General features: G+C 37.7%; 1 protein-coding gene across 1 annotated transcript in view; it reads left to right on the forward strand.

The window, feature by feature from the left end:
* Nucleotides 1-21,843, forward strand: part of LOC306879180 (uncharacterized protein) — a 129,273-nt gene that overhangs the window by 49,626 nt on the left and 57,804 nt on the right. The window contains exon 4 of the mRNA XM_079431981.1: nt 17,218-17,295. Within this exon, the coding sequence (XP_079288107.1) occupies nt 17,218-17,295 (78 nt within the window). The remainder of the gene's footprint in view (nt 1-17,217; nt 17,296-21,843) is intronic.

Here is a 21,843-nt window from a genome sequence, read left to right on the forward strand (position 1 = left end):
TATATATATATGTATATATATATATATATGTATATATATATATATATATATATATGTATATATATATATATATATATATGTATATATATATATATATATATATGTATATATGTATATATATATATATATATATATGTATATATGTATATATATATATATATATATATGTATATATATATATATATATATATATACGCATATATATGTGTGTGTGTGTGTGTGTGTATGGGGTGGTGATGGCGCAGTGGATAAGACGCATGCCTTTGGTGTGAGAGACCCGGGTTCGAATCCACTGTGAGACACCAGTGTGTCCCTGAGCAAGACACTTAACCCCTAGTTGCTCCAGAGGCGTGCGACCTCTGACATATATAGCAATTGTAAGTCGCTTTGGATAAAAGCGGCAGCTAAATGAAAAAAAAATATATATATATGTATATATGTATATGTATGTATATATTAGAGGTTGACCGATTCTTCGGTTTTGCTGATTAATCGGCACCGATAGTTGATTGCTGCAACTATCGGTTATCGGCAAAAAACCATGCCGATAGTTTTCCGGTTTGCGTCGGTTGCTGGAGTGGCTAAGAAGGGTCCGCTGGCATTATACAGTATGAGAGAGGCCTCTAGAGGTGGAAATCACTGACAGCACGTGTTGTTTATTTTGACACGTGACACTGCGTGCTGCACAGAGGGGAAACTCCAGACTTGCATTTAAATACAGCCGACAGAAAATCCTGCCACGGAACAGAGCGCCATTCACATAGTTTTCTATTAAATTACATTATATTTGTCCCAAATGGTTGTGAATCTACATAATGACTTCACCCTAGGCTTTAAATGATGTATTGTGCATTTTTCAGCAAAACATTTGTCTTTCAATGGCTCTAATAAAGTCTGTATGCTTCATATAGAGAGCAGTAATAGATTGCTCTTTCTCTTTCCGCTTGCTCTGTTTTTTTAAACACAGAACTTCAAACTCATTTATGCCACATTGTTCATTCTTGAAGCAAACTTATGTCCATTTGGTCATTAAATAAACTGTTTTAGACTGCCACTTGAATTCAATGCAAAGTGTCTGGTGTGTGTGTGTGTGTGTGTGTGTGCGCGCGTGTGTGTGTGTGTGAGAGAGAGATACCTCTGAGTTCTCCCAGACGCAGTGCTGTGCTTTTGCAAGGTGTGTGACTAATATTATTTTTTTTATTAGATAATTATCAAGTGTTAAAAATAGAAGCAAATAAAGTGTGTGAGTACACATACAATATCCATATGTATATAATTTTAATGCTATGGCTTTTTTAGCTATTTAAAGATGGCCATCTTTAAGCATGACTGTTGAAATTAAATGGTAATACTTAACGATAAGAGTCCATTCGTAGCATTAATGAAAACTGTAGAAGTATTGTTCCTTGTTAGAGTGTGTTCATTTCAACATTCACTATTAGTTACTAATAAGATACATTTTTCAATTTTAAAATTTCTTCTTTTAACATTAGCAAAATATTAAATAACTTTAAAGAGCAATATAATAAATAATATTAATATATTTATTCATTTCCAAAGTATGGTTCAGTACTTTTACTGCTTTTTTTTAAAATAGTAAAGCACTAGTTTTCTTTCAGTATCCATTAAGAAAATTATCGGTTGATTAATCGGCATTGGCCAGTGTGGTCCAACCTAGCTATCGGTATCGGTAATATCCACTATCAGTCGACCCATATATATACATATATATATATATATATATATATATATATATATATATATATATATATACTGTATGTATGTATGTATGTATGTATATACATGTATACACACTGTATGTATGTATGTATATACATGTATACATTAGGGGTCGACCGATTATCGGCCTGGCCGATTATTGGCACCGATATTAAGCATTTTTATGATAATCGGTATCGGTCATTTTCAAAACCGATGTGCCGATAAAATTATTTAATTTTGAAATGCGCTATTTGGCTCTGATGCAGCCTGTCGGAACTCACCACTCTGTGGCCTAGAGCAGTCTCCGCCCACCGCGCATCTGATTTGTTGAGAGTCAGGAGTCCGACCAATCAATGTGGAAAACTAAAGGCACTCTCACACCGAAAGCGCTTGCTAACTGGTGCTGCTTCATCACGCATCAGTTCTCTATCAAAGGCAGCAGCAGACGTTGCTCAAGTTGCAATAAATTACAATCCACTACACTGAAGTTGTAAAAACCTCAATATTATCTATTTATGGTGTCCGAGATGGGGGAAATGCAGGGGGATTTGCGGAATCCAGTCATATAAATGGAATTTACTGTATAACGCGGAGTCACGGAATTTGTCAAAGTTTGGATGAATTAATCAAAAGTAGGTCAGTACACTTAAATCGACTCATGATATGGACTATCTGTAAACATTAAGCTGCAAAAAGACTATTTAAATATGAATTCTGCATGTTCGGCGTGTCTCTGTATATGTGAATGGCACAGACACGCGGTTTTGACACACACACACACTGAAGTGCGCGACGCTCGCGGTGTTTTCCGCATCTGCCATGTCACTAAATGAGGACACAAATATATGAACATCATCCCCAGAACTGCTCTGAGAGTTACTTCATGAGCATTTGACTGTTTCGTTTGAGTAAAACGATCGTCATATCATAAGTAGGCTACAGAAACTTAAGAGGTCCTCTTGGCAACCCGTCAAAATAAAAGTTTGGTTTATTTACTAATACTACTACAATTATTACAACTTTTGTTTAAAAGAACAATCACACAATACGCTATTTCTTCCATGTTTTAATTTTAATAGTAAACCCATTTGATTAAAAGATCAATTAAATTAATGTTTTATGCCTTCATTTGTAGTGCACTGTAAATGAAAACTAATGGAAAGTACTGTCACATAGGCCAAGATTAAGATACTATTACATAGGCCAAGATTAGGATGATGGAAATTGGGGCATTTCAATAGGCTATTGAACCAAGTGAGCCTATAACAGGCTATTAGTGTTATAGTTTCATTAAAATAGTTGCGGTCTTCTTCACAACTTCTACAATGGAGCTATGAAGACAATTAAATTATTTACACTTATTATATACATTGCGCTTTTTAAATTAATTAATTGATGTGCATTAGATGATGAATTGAATAGTCACCTCTTGTAGGTTATGATTTAGTCACCTGAAAATTATTAATGAAGAATTATGAGAGGTTATGCTATTACACATACATTTCTAACATGTTAATTATTGAAGCCAAATACTTACATTTCCCCAAGCTGTTTAGCTTTATTATTTAGTATTCATAGGCTTAATCATGAAGCATAAAGTGGCCCCACCTCTCTCTTTATATATTACCCTTATTGTAGATGGATGCATGGGGGAAGACAAGAGTAAGAAGTGCAACCAACACTATGGAAGGCCGTTTTTGTCAGAGCCCTTGTTATTCTTAATTTTGACATTCATTTTCATGTATACACCAGACATATATATCGGTTCAATATATTGGTTATCGGTCTACTTGGTCTGTAATAATCGGTATCGGCATCGGCCCTGAAAAACACATATCGGTCGACCCCTAGTATACATACTGTATGTATGTATGTATGTATACATGTATACATACTGTATGTATGTATGTATGTATACATGTATACATACTGTATGTATGTATGTATGTATACATGTATACATACTGTATGTATGTATGTATACATTACATATGTATACATGTATACATATATTAGTGCTGTCAAATTATTAATTCGTGATTAATCGCATCCAAAATAAAAGTTTTTGTTTACATAATATATGTATGTGTGCTGTGTATATTTATTATGTATATATAAATACACACACATGCATGTATATATTTCTGAAAAATATGTTGAGTTTATATATTAAATATATTTAATTATAATATAAATTATATGAATATAAATATGGACATGTAAATACATGTAAATATTTTCAAAATATATTCTGTATGTGTGTGTATTTATATATACATAACAAATATACACAGAACACATACATATTATGTAAACAAAAACTTATTTTGGATGCGATTAATCCTTTGCGATTAATCCTTTGACAGCACTAATATATATTAAATATATATATTATTAGGTGAAGCTATAATTATATGTTCACAAGTCTGGTCTGTCAGTGTTCTCATTTAGATTGCTAAGTAAATGTATTTGTTTCAGTGGCTGGAATTTTCTACATTAGTAAACACCTAAATACATAATTTGTGTGCGTGTGTGTGTGTGTGTGTGTGTGTGTGTTGCTCTGTCACCCTCGGCAGGCGAAGGCAAGAATTACTAATTCAGACATGCACAGACACACACAGGGCACACAAACATATTCACGTGCCTGTATGTGAAAGCCACTGACGTCTGGTATCACTCCCTGTATTGTCTGAATCAATGTGCCCTTCCAGCCAAATGGAGCTCTTTGATTCACAGCAAGTTCAAAGCTTTCCAGCACAGCTGAATCAGCTCAAACAAGACAACTGAGAACCAGGGTGTTGGTGGGGGTGTGTATTATGCCAGCTCAATGTTTGCATTAACTAGGAGATGAGGAATTCCTCTACATAACTTAAAGGTGCCATAGAATGAAAAACTGTCTTTACCCTGGCATATTTAAATAATAACAGTTCTGTACATGGAAATGACATACAGTGAGCCTCAAACACCATAGTTTTCTCCTTCATATGTAAATCTCGTGATTAAAAAAGACCACTGAAAAACAGGCGAATCAGAACATAACATCGACTGTGACGCAACAGTCGGGATCACTACGCCCCCAACATTTGCATAAACCCGTCCTTGTTCTAAGCCGGCCGAACCATCAGAAGCTTTGCAGGTATTGTAAATAAACAAGCGCGGACAACAGAGAAAATAACAAAATAAATGTTATGTTCCAGGCCGTGCAGGGGGTGTGAAGTGCAGGGATGGGTTGGTGTCTGTATTCAGAAAGGCACAGAAAGCAAATAACGCCAGCCACTAAAGGGACATGGTTAGCTCCTTGCTAGCGGTAGCCTGTTACAGTACATAAGATTTCACTCTCAGTAAGGAGAGATGAGGATGATGGCGAATGACTTACAGATCCTGAGCACCACTGACAAGCATCTGATCTTGTGAAATGTGTGGTAAGTACTGTTGCTCCATAATGTAAACATAGTTTGTGTAATCACGTCTCTTGAAAGTGAATCTATAACGCGATCGATGGATCGTTCAAAAGCAGTTTCAATGCCTCGCATATTAATAACGGCTCCCTGATGCCCGCGTTTTATATACAGTATAATTACCCGACGATATAACTGCGAGAGAAAGTATTTAAATATATATTTTCCTCCCTGTGCTTCCTTCTTGCTGATGAGCCGTACTGTGAACAGCCAATCAGAGCAGAGCTCAACATTGAGCAGCACTGTGAAACAGCCAATCAGAGCAGAGCTCATTATTATTCACGACCCTGCCAAATAAGCCAATAACAGACCGTTTCATTCTAGGGAGAAATCCTAGGGTTGTAAATGGACATGTAAAATCGTTTCTGGAGATTTTTTGCCCTTACCTAAGCCACATACCTTCTGTGTAGATATCAGAGAACAATTTAAAATACTGTATCAATGCATTCTATGGCACCAGGTGCCATAGAATGCATTGATACAGTATTTTAAATTGTTATTGGCTTATTTGGCAGGGTCATGAATAATAATGAGCTCTGCTCTGATTGGTTGTTTCACAGTGCTGCTCAATGTTGAGCTCTGCTCTGATTGGCTGTTTCACAGTGCTGCTCAATGTTGAGCTCTGCTCTGATTGGCTGTTTCACAGTACGGCTCATCAGCAAGAAGGAAACACAGAGAGGAAAATATATATTTAAATACTTTCTCTCACAGTTATATCGTTGGGTAATTATACTGTATATAAAATGCGGGCATCAGGGAGCCGTTATTAATACGCGAGGCATTGAAACTGCTTTTGAATGATCGGTCGATCGCGTTATAGTTTCACTTTCAAGAGACGTGATCACACAAACTCTGTTTATATTATGGAGCAACAGTACTTACCACACATTTCACAAGATCAGATGCTTGTCAGTGGTGCTCAGGATCTGTAAATCATTCGCCATCATCCTCATCTCTCCTTACTCTGTTTATGTGGTAATTAAGTGAAATTTTATCTACTGTAACAGACTACAGCTAGCAAAGGAGCTAACCATGTCCCTTTAGTGGCTCGCGTTATTTTAGTAGAATGCATTATTTGCTCTCTGTGCCTTTCTGAATACAGACACCAACCCATCCCTGCACAGCTTGGAACATAACATTTATTTCCATGGTCTGCCATTTTCGCTGTTGTCCTCACTTGTTTCTTCACAATACCTGCAGAACTTCTGATGGTTCAGCTGGCGGCTGGCTTAGAACATGGGCAGGTTTATGCAAATGTTGGGGGCGTAGTGATCCCGACTGTTGCGTCACAGTCGGTGTTATGTTCTGATTTTTCAGTGGTCTTTTTTAATCACGAGATTTACATATAAAGGAGGAAACTATGGTGTTTGAGGCATTGTATGTCATTTCCATGTATAGAACTCTTATTATTTAACTATGCCAAGGTAAAGACAGTTTTTCATTCTATGGCACCTTTAATCAAGGTTTACAGCAGACACACACACACACAAGTGGTCTTGCACTACAGTCACACAAGTAGAATATAGAGTATTTGAGGCACACTGACGTTAGTCTTACACATACGTTTCTCCCTCATTCATTTGCTCTCATCCTGGCAGCTTACCGTTCAGGTGATCCTTCCTTGTAAAGCTGCCAAAAAAAAGATCCCACTACTGTAAGACATCCTTTTTTTCTATAAATAGCAGAGCTGACGTGTGAGATGCTTGCTCAAAACCTAGTGACATGCCTATGGAGGCAGCATTTGAATTGATGCTGCCTTATAAAATACATGTTTTATGTATGTTATCCTATAGCAGATCTATGCTTTTAGCATTAGCAAGCAGTTTTGACATGCAAGTGATATGATTTTGTGGCCCAACATGAATTTATTTTGTAAATTTAATAACCATTCCTGACACCCTGTGTGGAATTCTCTGCTGAATGGAGAAAGGAAGAGCTCCTACTCTTTTTGTTGCTTGCTGCTTCCACTTCAAATAGCATTATTAGCATCCCAGCACTTAAGGTCTCTGCACACTGAGTCCGAAATTTTCGCATGCGTTTTTTCGCATTCGCAATCTTACAAATTCGTCACGCACAGAGACCTTGCACACTGAGTCCGATGCGTTTTAATTAATCCGTTGCGAAAAAAAATCGCAAAACTATACAAAATGTCTTCAAGCAGTGAGGATGATTTTGTTGTCCTCTCTCTTTTTAAAAAAAGAAAAAGGAAATATTGGGTCCATCCAATCCTTAGATTGCGCAGAGAGGAAGGAGAGTTCCACCTCCTTATCAAAGAGCAGCGGGATTATACCGAGAGATTCAAAGTTTATTTCAGGATGTCAGTGCCTCAGTTTGATACTTTGCTAGCGATACTGAATCCACATATTAAAAAGAAGACCACCAATTTCCGTGAACCAATTTATCCTGAATAGAGACTGTCTGAGGTATGGATACGCCCACAGACACACACACACACACACACAACAAACTCATGCATCGGAAAGGTGCGCGCCAGGCATAAAAAAAATAGGCTACAGCAGTTCTTTATATTCTGTATCTTTGTATTCCGCAATTTGTTTGTCATAAAGTGCTCTGTGCTGCAAGATGAAGTGTATTAATTTGTCTGACACTATTTTGGATTTTGGCTTTCGCTTGTACGGTGGCTCTGAATTGTCAAAACACCTTCTCAAAGCATCTCAAAATGCTTTATACGGATGCGAAAAACGCAAAAAATCGAACCCGATCCGAATTTTTTTTTGACGGACGAAAATTTCGGAGGCAGTGTGCAAACGTGATTGACAAAACGTGAGGTCGTATTTATTTTTCAACGAGCGAAAATTTCGGACGAAAAATTCGGACTCAGTGTGCAATGGCCTTTAGCCTTGGAAATTACAACCCGGAGATACGAGGCCTATGCCTCACCTTTCATCAGTGTGATTACACATAAGTGGGTAATGTTCACACTGGCAGCAGTGGCATTGGTTCTCTGACATATGCTCTGGATTGACTCTCACTAAACACCAGAGTTCAGATAAAAACAAATAGTTGCAGTGGTAAAAAAAAAAATACACACACACATATATATATATATATATATATATATATATATATATATATATATATATATATATATATACACACACACACACACACACACACACACTATATTGCCAAAAGTATTGGGTCACCCCCTTCTAATGAACATGTTTGACTACTTTAGTCACTTCTATGAGTACAAATCTTAATGTTAAAGCATATAATGATATTCTAGGGAATTGTGTGCTTCTAATTTTATAGCAACAGTTTGGACAGGACCCTTTTCTATTCTAACATGACAGTGCCTCTGTGTATAAGGCACGGTTCAAAAAGACATGATTGATTCAGTCAGTGTGGAAGAACTTGACTGGTCTGCAGAAAGCCCAGTCCTGATCCCAGCTGAACACCTCTGGTGTGACTTTAAATACAGACCTTGAGCCAAAAACTCGTCACCAAACAAAAATTAAAAATTGAGTACAAAAATTAAGATTTGTACTCATAGAAATGACTAAAGTAGTCAAACATGTTCATTAGAAGGGGGTGACCCAATACTGTCTGATTAATTGTCTGATTGTGTAGCCCATAGGTCCAGTTGCGTGCTGGCTGTGTTGGTCTGGCTGTAAAAGAGCCTGAATGTGAAAGCTTGTAAAAGGCAGCAAAAGGTAAATGCTCAGAGTGGTGAGGAATGACGAGCCTAAACTTCAAGCATGCTAAACTTACAGTGTCAACATTGCCTGAGGAAAAACCTCAACCTGGTCTGGATGTAGTCATCACTCTGGCAGTAGTGTAAAGGTGTGAGAAGGATCTATTCTGAGATCAGCAGGAAAGAATTCGCTCTGTACTGACAAAGTACATGCTCAGCTACCTTCACCCACTGTTGATTTATTAATGTCGGATCATAGAAGTCATAGATCTGTGCTGTGCTCAACACTTGCAGTAGAAGCTCTGTGAGATCTTCACACACAAGCTCTGAGGGACCTGTTAAAGCAGTGTCCTGAGGTAGGCAGGTGCTGGGGCTTGCCAGAGTAGGGTGTAGAGCTTCTCTCCAACCCTGCATGCCTTTAGTGAGCGTGCCCAGACTTCCGCGTATGATGTGATGTGCCTGTGGGCAGCTTTGTCAGTTTCAAAAGTCCAAAATTACTCTGTTGATGACATAGTAAATCTCTCTAATAATGGAAGCCATATTTTGTCATGTGCCTGCTTCTGTGTCTGGGTAATATCCACAACAACCTCACTTAAGGATAATTTTGATTGACTGACACACATGCTTATGTTGTGAAAAACTAACTTATCTTCTTAAATGATGGAGACATGTTGTTCTAAGTGCTATTGCAGCAACAATAAGTTAACTTAAAGGGATAGTTCACCCAAAATTGGGAATTACCCTATGATTTACTCACCCACCTTTTTCTTTCAGACAAATACAAATGGGGTTATATTAAAAAATGTCCTGGCATTTCCAAGCTGTACACCATGATTTAGTAACCCTCAAGCCATACTAGGTGTGACTTTTTATTTTAGACTAATTAATTAATCTGAGTTGTATTAAAAAAATGTCCTGGCTTTTCCAAGCTTTATAATGGCAGTGAATGGGGTTTGAGATTTTGAAGCCCAAAAAAGTGCATCCATCCATCATAAGAAGTGCTCCACATGGCTCTGGCAGGGGTGAATACAGGCCTTCTGAAGTGAACCAGTGCATTTGTGTCATTATAAAGCCATTATAAAGCTTGGAAAAGCCAGGACATTTTTTTAATATAACTCGAATAAATTCATCTTAATTCGTCTAAAAGAAAAAGTCACACCTAGTATGGCTTGTGGGTGAGTAAATCAAGGGGTATTTTTCATTTTTGGGTGAACTATCCCTCTAAGTTATCTTTTACAGAAAGTTGCGTTATAGCCCAATGGGTGAATCCAGTTTGAAATGAATATTCAAATGCATCAGTTTGCTGAAATGGGTAAATCTCACAGTAATCTTTTAATAATATATATGGGTCACATTTCGCTCCCAAATCATAATTTTCAATTAATGCAGTATTTAAGTTAAAAACAGAGCAAAGTATTTAAAATCCATTGAATTGAGGCAGATTTATTCAGATTTAGCTTTTTCAAATCAACGATTTTTTTGGGGGGCTCACATAGCGACTACCATAAGTCACTGAGTTTCGTACCATTCCGAAGAAGTAGCGATTTTTTAAATTTCCAAACATTTTTTTTTTCAGTCTAAAATGACCAAACAACACCAGAGGGTTAAACATTACATTTTGCTAAAGTTTTTTTTAAAGACCATCAAGATTTGTTGCTGATTTGTTGTAGTTGACCAGGTAATTAGAGGTCCACTATAAACCGTAAGTGCATACTGCAGACAACAGGAAATTTTATTCTCATTACCGTAAGGCAAAAAATATAACGTAATTAAAAATGTTTGTATTGGTTATTTATTAAAAAAATGAATAGTACATAAATAAATAATGGTGTGACCTGGTGAATTTCTCCCTTGCATTTTGTCGTTATATATTTCCCAGGTGTCATCAAGTCACTGAGAAACATACACAAGCAATTATAAGTAGGCTTCAGTATTTTCTGTGATGTCATCAAGTTCATTCTGGCGTTTGAAGCATGTAGTGTGTTGGGATTTTTGTTTTACTTGGATGACATCAGACATGTGTAGGTCAGGGTCTGTCAGTGGGGGGCCTGGGATTTTAAGAGCCCATCAAAACCGAATGTATATGCAGTTGATAGTAAAGAAACATGGGGTTGTTTGGCCTGAGGTAAACTGTGAAGTACTGAAAGTTTAAACACAGCTGTGAGAATGGACACATATGACCAGCAGACCATGAAGATACGCATGTAAGAGGCCAGCCTGTTTTGGAGGGGGTCTGTTTAGAAATCTGCGGAAACAAGGATAAAAGGTAAAGGATAAAATAAAGGAACTCAAAGACGTGTGCATGCCAAGATGTCTGTGCACTGTCTTCATGTTTATCTGGTTAAAATACACAAAAAGCAAAGCAATTCCTAACAGATGTTGGGACAACATTCTGAAGCTGGATTTATGATGTTTAAAATGTAGGTTTTATTGATGTAAATCTCGCTGTTTCAAGATGTTAATTAGATGTTTATACAGAAATAGTATGTTATAAAGGGAACATGATGACAAACATTCTAGTTTACACACTCTTTTTTAGGCACCTCATCTGCAAACATGTAAATATAAACTTGTTCACATTTTAGTTTTGTGGCATTTGCATTCTTGATGAGTTATGTATAATTATACTGTTAAAATAATTATTCTAACCCTTCTATCTTGTTTTTCAAAAAAAAAAAAAAAAAACATTAACCATGGTAAAATCAATTTTGCTCACACCCTTAACTAAATTAAATTCATAAGTGTGTTCAACCTTTATCTTGACTTTATTATTAAAGGGCAAAAAAAAATATTGTGTTAGAACTTGGAAGTGTAACAGAAACAAAATGCAAATACTGTGTATTTTTGTAAAGACCGACAGGTGAAGTATTTGTACATCAGATTCATGTCCCACTATTTTTTATTTGTTCTGTTCTCTGGGCTGTGCCGTTTGTCAGAGGAGCTCATCAGTCACAGCAGAGCAAGATAAACGTCCCTTCTCTTACATCCTTTCCCTTTCTTCTCCTGTGTTTTTTTCAGTCTTGCTTTCAGTTCTGTCACACACTGATATGGGTGGATTGATTGATGACAGCAGATGATGGAGGGAATGTGAGCAGACAAGCATGGAGGTTAACCTCTCTCAAGAGTCTGTGTGTGGCCTCTGGGTTTCTCAAGTGTACATGTATGCAAATGCCAGTGCATCTTAAGCCTTTTGAGTTGTTTGCTTGTGCATGCTGTTTTGCTGCCCAAGGGTAACCAAACATCCCAATATAACTATACTGCCCTACAAAGGCAAAGTGCAGTAACTACGCAAACACTCAAACTGAGAAAAATGCCTTCAAAGTTTTTACATCAGCCAGTCAAACATGTAGTGGGTAGATTAGTGGCAATGCATTAATTTAAAGCCTTTTTAGGATTAAATTTTTTATAGATAAAAACCATGACCGCTGAAGTGACTTTTGACCACCAAAATGCAGATACTGCACACTGCCTTTGGATGACCTTACACAACTAAAACACTATTGCAAAAGCAAAGTGCAGTATCTGCAAACTAAATGTGTTCATCCAGCTTTCTTGTTGTGTTTCTTACTACATGTTGATTGTTTTTAATAACTTTAATAGTGTTATTGATGTTTGCATGTTAAAATTGCTCAGTAGTAAGCTTCAAGATCGTCTTATTGCAATGCTCCTTTCACCACAAAGAGTGTTTTGCTCATTTTATTTAAAAAGTAATTCATTACAGACCACGTAGTTACAACAGTAGTTAAAAAAATCACACAATTTAAACTTTGCCTAACAATATAACTAGGGATGCCATAAAGGAAAATAAGGGATAATTGTGAGTCTTTATAGGAAAATAAGGGACATAATAAGGGATGCTCAAAATATTTGTACTGTTCCACATCCGCGGTTAAGTACATAAGGTGTATAAAAGGCTCTCCGGGAAAAAAAAACAAAAACGAATTTGTTTGCTTAACTTAGGCTATTTATGTACAATTATTCTGAAATTAATTTGAATGTCATACAATAAATGTCACACACATTATACAAACCACTGGCCTGTGATCCAGGCTGTGAAATAGTGAAAGAAGTCATCCCTCAGGTAGATTGCATGTTTTCTTGCCTAGCTGGATGTTGTGCTCATGATAATCACGTTGTTTGTATTCATCCAAACTTATTTGCCAAAATCAAAACGCGGCTGGAACTGCAGTCAGCGCGTCCCGCTCGCTGGGAAGCGGGAGCGACCAGGCGGGCGGCAGAGGATTCCGCTTGGTCATAAAGCCTTCCTCGAACGGCTATGTTAACAAATGAAACGGTTATTTGTGCAAAACAAATTTATTATTTGCATGGTCTGGTAACGTTAGTCATATGGCATATGCCAGCGAATAGGGGACAAACTGCATTCTGTATAACTTTCAAATTTTCTTTGAATTATATAACTTTACCGGAGCCAGCTAACTTTTGAAGGAATAACCCCTAAAATTGGATTAGCTGCCTGAAACGTGGAGAGATGTCCGAGTCAACAAACACCAACGCTGATGATACAAGATGATACAAAGCCCATTTTAGAACATAAAGGAACATTCCACTTTTTTTGGAAATAGGCTCATTTTACAACTCCCCAAGAGTTAAACAGTTGAGTTTTACCATTTTTGAATCCATTCAGCCGATCTCCAGGTCTGGCGGTAGCACTTTTAGCTTAGCTTAGCATAGATCATTGAATCCTGTGTTCCTGTAACTCAATTTTGACCAGATGTGTAGTTAGTGCGCTTTGGCTTTGGACGGCAGTATAGCAGTCCTGATTTCACAAGTCAGAGTCACAGACTCACAGTCATGATATGCTTTATTTGAATTGCTTGATTTGACCCATATGTGTTCAGTTCATTACCCACATGTTATTGCTGTGGGTGCAAATAACTGAATGTTTATGGATGATGCTTTGCATATAACAGTTGGCTAAAGTTAAGGAGGTGTAATACATAATATGTACAAACACACTTCAGGTATGTCAAGCTGCTTTGCTTTGGAGGAAAACAGTAAGGAGGAAGGCAAGACCCCCATTGATTTCTTTGGCAAAATGTGAAATGGATCCTGTCCTTTTGCCTGCAGGGCCGAGTGTGTGTGTATGTCTGGATATGTGTGCTTAAAGATTTCACCTTAAGTTCCACTCTTTGTCCTACTCCAAATAGCTCAATTCATTCCACTGAACAAGCTGCAAAGGAATGTCAAGGTGTGCTATTGAGAGGGGCTTGTTGATCCTTGTAGGGAAGGTTTGCTTAACTTACAGGAGAGGGGCCTGAATTCACATAAATGGCTTATGTTTTCATTTCTCACCAAGTGGGTTTAGCATCCTGAAAAGAGGATGACAAAGGTGGGGGATCTCCTCCGGGACAGGATCAGCCGGTTAAAATTCAGAGAGGGGTGTTGGATTATCCTTCTCCCCTTTCTGCATTGCCACCTGCTGTCGGCTCTAATCTGTTAGGTAGTAGTTATGGAATAGAGTAATTACTTGACACTTAACTTTGCGCCATATGTGTTTGTGTGCCACCCCAGACCCATAAGTCTACATGTCAGCTGCTTTTTTGTCATTTAAAGGGTCAGTTGCTGAATATATTTTGTTATTATTTATTTTCTTTGCGCACAAAAAGTATTCTCGTAGCTTTGTAAAATTATGGTTGAACCACTGATGTTACATGGACTGTTTTACCAATGTCCTTGCTATGTTTCTGTGCGTTGATCGTAGTAATATCATTGCTGGCAGGGTCAGAAAGCTCTCAGATTTAATTAAAAAATATCTTAATTTGTGCTCCGAAGATGAACGAAGGTCTTACGGGTTTGGAACTACATGAGGGTGAGTAATTAATGACAGAATTTTCATTTTTGGGTGAACTATCTTCCTGACTTTGAGGTAAAATTGATACTTCTGCAGTTAGAGATGAGTTTGTATCATTTGAGTACCTCTGTGGATTTATCTTGACATTCGTTATTTATCATTCTTTTCTGATTCTGATTATTTTATTCAAGAAATAAATTCTTTTTTTGCCATGATTGTTACCTTTTACAGTATTGCTGAAGTGTATTTAGTAATGATGCAGAAAGGAATTATCTTAAGTGATTTAAATAAAAAATGAAGAAAATTTATGTGAAAAATAATGGGACATGGTTAAAATTTCTACCAAATGTATATTTGAGATGAGCTTTTTTAGCTTGTTTTCAAGAATATCTTTGCATCTTTTATTATTATTTTTAATTATTATTAGAAAATGTAAGGAATTACTTTCATAAAAAATAGTAATACACATAGAAATATAATAATAGAAAACATATTTTTGGATTTTGATATTCTTACGTTTTGTACATTTTCACAAAATCTTTAATTCTTTGGTTTCCAGGATTGTTTTGTGTATGTTTTTGCCTTTTTTGGCAGTCAGACTTAGGTCAATATTTGGTCAGGATTTGTCTTGCGTGGTATATGATTTTTTTCCCCTCTCTCTCAGTCACTACTTCTATCTGAATCCCTCTTTGCAGATTTTCTGGCCTGTTTCTGTCAGAGCAATTAGTGGTAAACAGGAGATCAGAAGCAGAGAGGCAAGGCCTGTCCAGGGCAATCCCGGCTTTCTAACCTACTTTTTACTGGTTTCCTCTCATGTACCCCCATTTTTTTTATCCGTACTCATTCTCTTACTCCTGCTTTCACTCTCTTTATATCCCTCCATTATTTGTCTGAGCCAAAACCTCACAAAAAAATGCAGTCACAAGAAAAATCTCAGGCTTTGTGGAGTCATGTGACGTTCTGAGTGGAGGCAGGTTTCACAGAGGGCCTTACATCACCTACACACACACACACACACACAGACACTGGACGCACATGCCTTTTGTGATTAGTAAATAAGATCTTGGTTATCGGTTTAAGACCTTTGAGGTTTTTTTCTAGATGGTAGTCCGAACCCTTTGGGTAAGTGCCCACTGTCCAAGACCTCATGGGGCCCTCATCCCTGCTTGTCTGCACCTTTTCATCCTTTAATCAAAGTGAAATGCTATCCAGTGACCTCTGAACTCCAGCAGGGGATGACCACTTAAAAGACCCTTATATGTGCAGCTTTCATTGATCACATTATTCACAGGTCTGCTGAATGAAGGGGATTGGTTTCACAGAGCTTGTCCTACAGGACATGTTGTTACATAAGATCTGAATTTGTTTATGTGCATATAATGTTTCTTGTGCTAAATGAATAATGAGCAAAATAATCACATTACTACCCCAAGCCATATCTACAGACCAGCAGCAAGTACACTTAATAGTAATATTAATAACTCTATGTATAAATATTTTGTGAGTTATGGAATCTAGTTAGCTAATGACCCAACCAATGCACAGGTATTATTTAAAATGGTGAGCTGATAAAATGGTAAACTGATCAAAAATTACATTAAAGGCACTTACTGTATAATACAAAAAAATCTAAATAAAATGGAGTAATGGCTGCTGAAAATTCAGCATTACCATCACAAGGATAAATGGCATTTTAAAATATATTATAATAGAACAGTTATCTAAAATTGTATTAAATTATAGTTTTCAAATAAATTGTATTGTAATCAAATAAATGCAGCACTGGTGAATTCTTAAAGAGAGACTTATTAAAAAAAATTAAATAAAACTTAACAACCCCAAACTTTTGAACAGTAGCATGCATTTGGCAATGAAATATTAGAGTTTGTTCAAATACTGTATAAATATAGTACGTTGGGGTCTTTAAGAGAAAAAAACAGCATTGAAAAGAGAGAGATGATTGGGAAGGGTGAATGCTTTGGAATGTGATCTCAGCATGGGGCGAGGGGACAATAGAGCTCATATGTATCTTTGTGTTTGTGTGTGTGTGTGTGTGTGAGTGCTCTATAGTAAAAAGGTTTAGGTTTAGCATTAGGGATATATAGGGTAACTAATCGTCTTTGCCAGTATGAATGGAATGACCTCTAGTCCCTGTCTTCCTTTTTTTATTTTTTGTGAAGTAGATCTTTCGGTATGCTGTACCAGAGGCTAAAATCCAGAGCAGGATTTTGTCTTTTGTTCCTCTATGAGATCACATACCACTTACTGCTGTCCAGGTGATCTTCTCTAGCCTGCAGGGAGACAAACAGATCAATCCTACACTGACATTCACTTTCACAAACTACGCTACAACTTGTTGCTCTTACACACATCCACAGATACTGAGAATTAATCGATACTCATAAAATTTTATTGCAGTTTTGAAAAGAGAATGTACATTGATCAATGATGTAATCTCTGTATAACTTATCAGTCAGAGTACAGTTTTCTTTGTACAGTATTGACGTATGACTTTGACAGTAGTACAGGATGTAATCTTGTCTCTCTATGTGTTTTTGTGTGTGCAGGGATCAAAGCTGCAGGAGCCGTGTGCAGGCCGGGACTGCAGTGGACCGTGCCCGTGTTTTCCCTTAAAGGGTAGCAGGGTGAGTGATGAGGAACTCTGTTTGCCAATGTTGAGACTGTTCATACCACTTTCTTGACCTCATCCAGTATATCATACATCACTGTTAACTGCAAATTTACCTTCAGAGCTGCACGTGCCTTCTGACTCTCTCTCTCTCACACACACACACACTAACACACACACACGCGCGCCAGGTAGACGCATGAATTAGAATTAGAATTAGAATGTCTTTATTGTCATTGTACACAAGATACAACGAAATTACAGAGCTTCTGCATAAGGTGCACGGTACATAATAGAAAAATATAAATAAATAAATATACATACTACAAAGTGATGTACAATTAAAATGTTTAAGCTAAGACAAAGAATAAAGAATGAAAATCAACTGAGGGACGTATATCTAGACATTCATATCTTTCTTTCTTATTTTTGAATCACGAATTTCAAACATTATTCTATTGTATTCTTACTGCAATCTCATTGACACACTAGAAACAGAGCTCAAGAACAAACACAAAGCAGGTCACACAGTCAAGAGCTCATTGTTCAAACCAAACTGATACGAGACTGTCTCAAATGCCCCGTTCACACATACCGCTGGAGGTCACAAGGTCACTGTACTGTTAGTTGGTTGTTACCTGATCATAGCTTGTCAACAGTCTGATCATATATGAGATATATTACAATTTGAAATAGGGTGATGTTGTATTTTGACAAGATAACAGATTTACTTGTTGGGCACACCCACATCACATTACTCATCATGTGATTGCTATATTATTAAAAAAACTTAGGCTTTGTTCACTAATAGCTGGAATCAGATTTTTAGGCACAATTGACACAAATCTGTTTAATTTATTTAGCCTGAAAACCACAAAAACACATGACCTTTTTATTGTTTACAAAGCTATTCCAGATCATCACGAGGCACATTTTCCCATGCACCACATGAGGAACTGATGAGGCAAAATTTCCATTTTCATACTCACAGCTTGTTACTCTCAGTTGTTAACGCCTACAGCATTGCTGTAGCAACCAATGCATAAACCAGATATTACACTGACTGAACAAACATATCTGATTTGAGTGCTTGCAAAATAGGAGTAGACCGTAGAGTCTTAAGATTAGACTTGAAAAACAAATCAGGATTAAATGCATTGTCATGTTCACATTTTATTCTAAAAACTATTATGGAAAATACTTTATTTACACACTTCGAATACTAAGCTACTTATTTCTGCCCGAGAGACTTGTTGGCAAAAGTTATACAGTGCCAGAGAACTTGTTTGGTAAAGTACAAGCCTTTACAATGCTTTAATCAAGAGCAGGTATAGAAATATTCATGCCCTGTAGATATAGAGTTCCAGCTCTCTTAAAGTTGCCAATCACAGGGATGTGAGGCATTGTGCAGGAGTGAGAGAGATGGGTGTTTGCCAAGAAAACGTGTCTCCTGAAATGGTATGACTTTGGAGATTATCCAGGCCACTGTTGAGTCCTGCTCACTCACACCCAGTGTTCCATGACTGATAGTTGATTTTACTGATTTGTTTACAGTAGGGATGCACCGAATCCAGATTTTTGGGGTTCGGCCGAATACCGAATCCACTGTTTAAGATTCGGCCGAATCCGAAACCGAATACCGAATCCTACTCGCATCCTTAGTTTTAACATCGGCGATGTTGTGTACTGCTTAGGGTCCTTGCCAAGAGGGCTGCATTGGGGTTGGGACCCGCTGGGTCCCGCGGGACCCAACGCAAATCTCGCGGGAGCGGGCGGTTTGAACTTTGCTGCGGGCGGGAATGGGCGGCTAACCTAGCGACATGATGTCATTGTCAACAAAATCAAAGTACTTGAAGTCTAAAGAAACGCGCGGTAGCCTAAGCGTTTTAGATGTCCCCGATAGCCCAGGCTATATTCATCTTCCCTACCAGTGCGTCAGAATACATGCAGGTCAGGGAAAGAAACAAACATGAATCTCTTTAATAATAGCAATACAATACGTTTTTTTTTCCTGCGGGACGGTAAAAGACACAAAATCAATGCATCTCTATTATCGTGCGGGAATAAATTCTCAGAGTTTTGCGGGTGCGGGCGGGAGTGGACATACATATTGCGGGAGCGGGCGGTAATGGTCAGAAATTCGGCGGGCGCGGACGGGAGCGGGATGAAGAAAACAGTCCCGCGCAGGGCTCTACTTGCCACCACGAGACAAATTGGCATTGCAAATTGAACATAAAGCTCGACTTGAATCGCCTTCTTTTGGTTGAAAGTATACTGCCAAACAAAACTTTTTTTGCTTACGAGTTCCATTTTCAGATTCTTACAGCCTACTACATTCGAACGGGTCCTATGTAAACACCTTCACGTAATCAACGGCCGTGTGACGTCGTAGCGCAAGTCTAGAGTTCGGTTTCAGTGGAAAATAAATCTAAGGTTCGGCCGAAACCGAACCCCGTCAAAAAGCCCAGGATTCGGCCGAATCCGAATCCTGGATTCGGTGCATCCCTAGTTTACAGCAAAGTCTTTCAAAATCATACACTGGGATTTGCATACAATCACAGAACTGTATCTTTCTAGAAATGCTTAATGGAAACCTTTCTAAGAAGACTATGACATTTCGTTGGTTGTATGAAAATGATACCATCACCAAGGTCTGAAATAAGCATCATCACTTTAACACATGCATACAACATAATTTTATTTTAACGACTTTCTCAAATACTGATCAATGATTCATCAGGCACATGTGATGCTTGTCAAACCACAGCACGCCAACGCCCACAAATTATGAATACACAGACAAACTGTGGATAATGATGTACTTTTATATGGTGCAGATTAATACCACAGTATGAGATGACTGATAAAAGATAAATCAGTGTGAGTTCTAGTGTATGTTGTATGTCTCAAATCTTAAACATCCCTTTGATGTCAATTTTAAAGAAATTAATACATTCATATGAGATAAAGCTTTTGTTTTTCTGCATACAAAAGCATGGCATCCCTGATGGTGGCCACCATTTTTGGGTCATCTGACCATGTGGCAATAATGTAGTGCAGCTTTATTTTTTGTCATGTTAATTAGCCTTTTCCTACTATTTTTTTTCTTCCTCTGATTTTCCTGTTGAGAATTCAGAGTAAACCGCTGCTTCACAAACACAAAGACATGCATACACATAGTCAGAATGGAAGCGCATCATATCACATCCGTTCCATCATCCCTGGAGCATTCCAAGATGTTGGCACACAAGACAGAACTGCTCTCAAGGTCAGATTTATGGTTACTTGTGTTCCATTCACACCTCCAAGACGAGAGATGTTTTTTATGAGAATGAGCACACACATGCCACTCATAGCCTCCTACATAACAGTGATAAGACATAATCTTGAGAAATCAGCAGTTGTTTTGCTGTTTGGAACCACAAACTCTAATTAAACATGCAGGAGGATAAACAAAGGGAAAAGTTGATACATCCTTTTCTGATATAAACATTGACACATGTTTACAACATGATTTATTTGAAGTAATGCAGGGTTTTCCACGGGCAGGAGCGACAATAAATAACCATAAAAGAAAGAACAGGATGTTTCCACTCGCTTTAGTCTGCTAGTATAATTTCAGTATCAAGTGTCGAGGAAGATACTGTGGTAGTGTTTATATTCATAGTTATTGAAAGAACAGACTCAAAGCTTTCTTTCTTTTGGCCTTGAGTCACATAGGGTTTGACATGCATGTTTGGTGCTGCAGTCAAACATGGTTAATATACAACATAAACCCATTGCATTAGTGCAAACGGATACCACATGTAGTTTAACATCAGTGTACCCATGACAGAGACCTCGTGACCCAGTAGGCCTTGCTCTGTCAATGTCTGAACCCTTGCAACTCAATGCACCCAGCCCTGACTCAAAGTGGGCACAGTGTCAATTCTCAACTGAGCTGCAGTCAGTGTCCAGGGCAGAAAAAATTGGCGTGGTTGTTTAGCTACCTATTTGCCCATTGCCATTACCTTTGATTCCACTAATCCATCGATACAAAAGACACGGCCAGAGTGGGTAAACCATCTTTGAGCCTGACTTCACCACCACCAATAGAGCTGCGGCCCCCCAAAACAACAGGAGTCAATGTGATGCGATGCAAAGTGAGTGAGCTCTGAAAAGTGCAGTCAGCCGTACTGGGAATGTCTGCTTCAGAGGAGCACAAAAACAGACAGAGAGCGAACCGGAGAGTTTACCAGTTAACCATACATTTATTTGCACCATCAGTTAGGGGCAAAATATGCAGAATAATGTTAAATGTAAGTTTAAATCATTGTTAATAACAAAAAAAAAACAGAGACAGTTGGAGGGATAAGGATAGAGAACACAGCCTTTATTTGACTACTTAACAACACATACATTAGGGCCGTACATTTTTTCTCCTTTATTGCAAACCACCACAAAGAATTTGAAATTTAATACATAGAGACTACCATACCTGCTAGGTGAAACCCTATGCAAACCTAGCTGCAAGGTATGTGAAAGTACAAAAAGCTAACCAGTGTGGCACATTGCTTCATATGAA

This window comes from Barbus barbus, assembly GCF_936440315.1.
Source record: "Barbus barbus genome assembly, chromosome: 2".
Taxonomy (NCBI): Eukaryota; Metazoa; Chordata; class Actinopteri; order Cypriniformes; family Cyprinidae; genus Barbus; species Barbus barbus.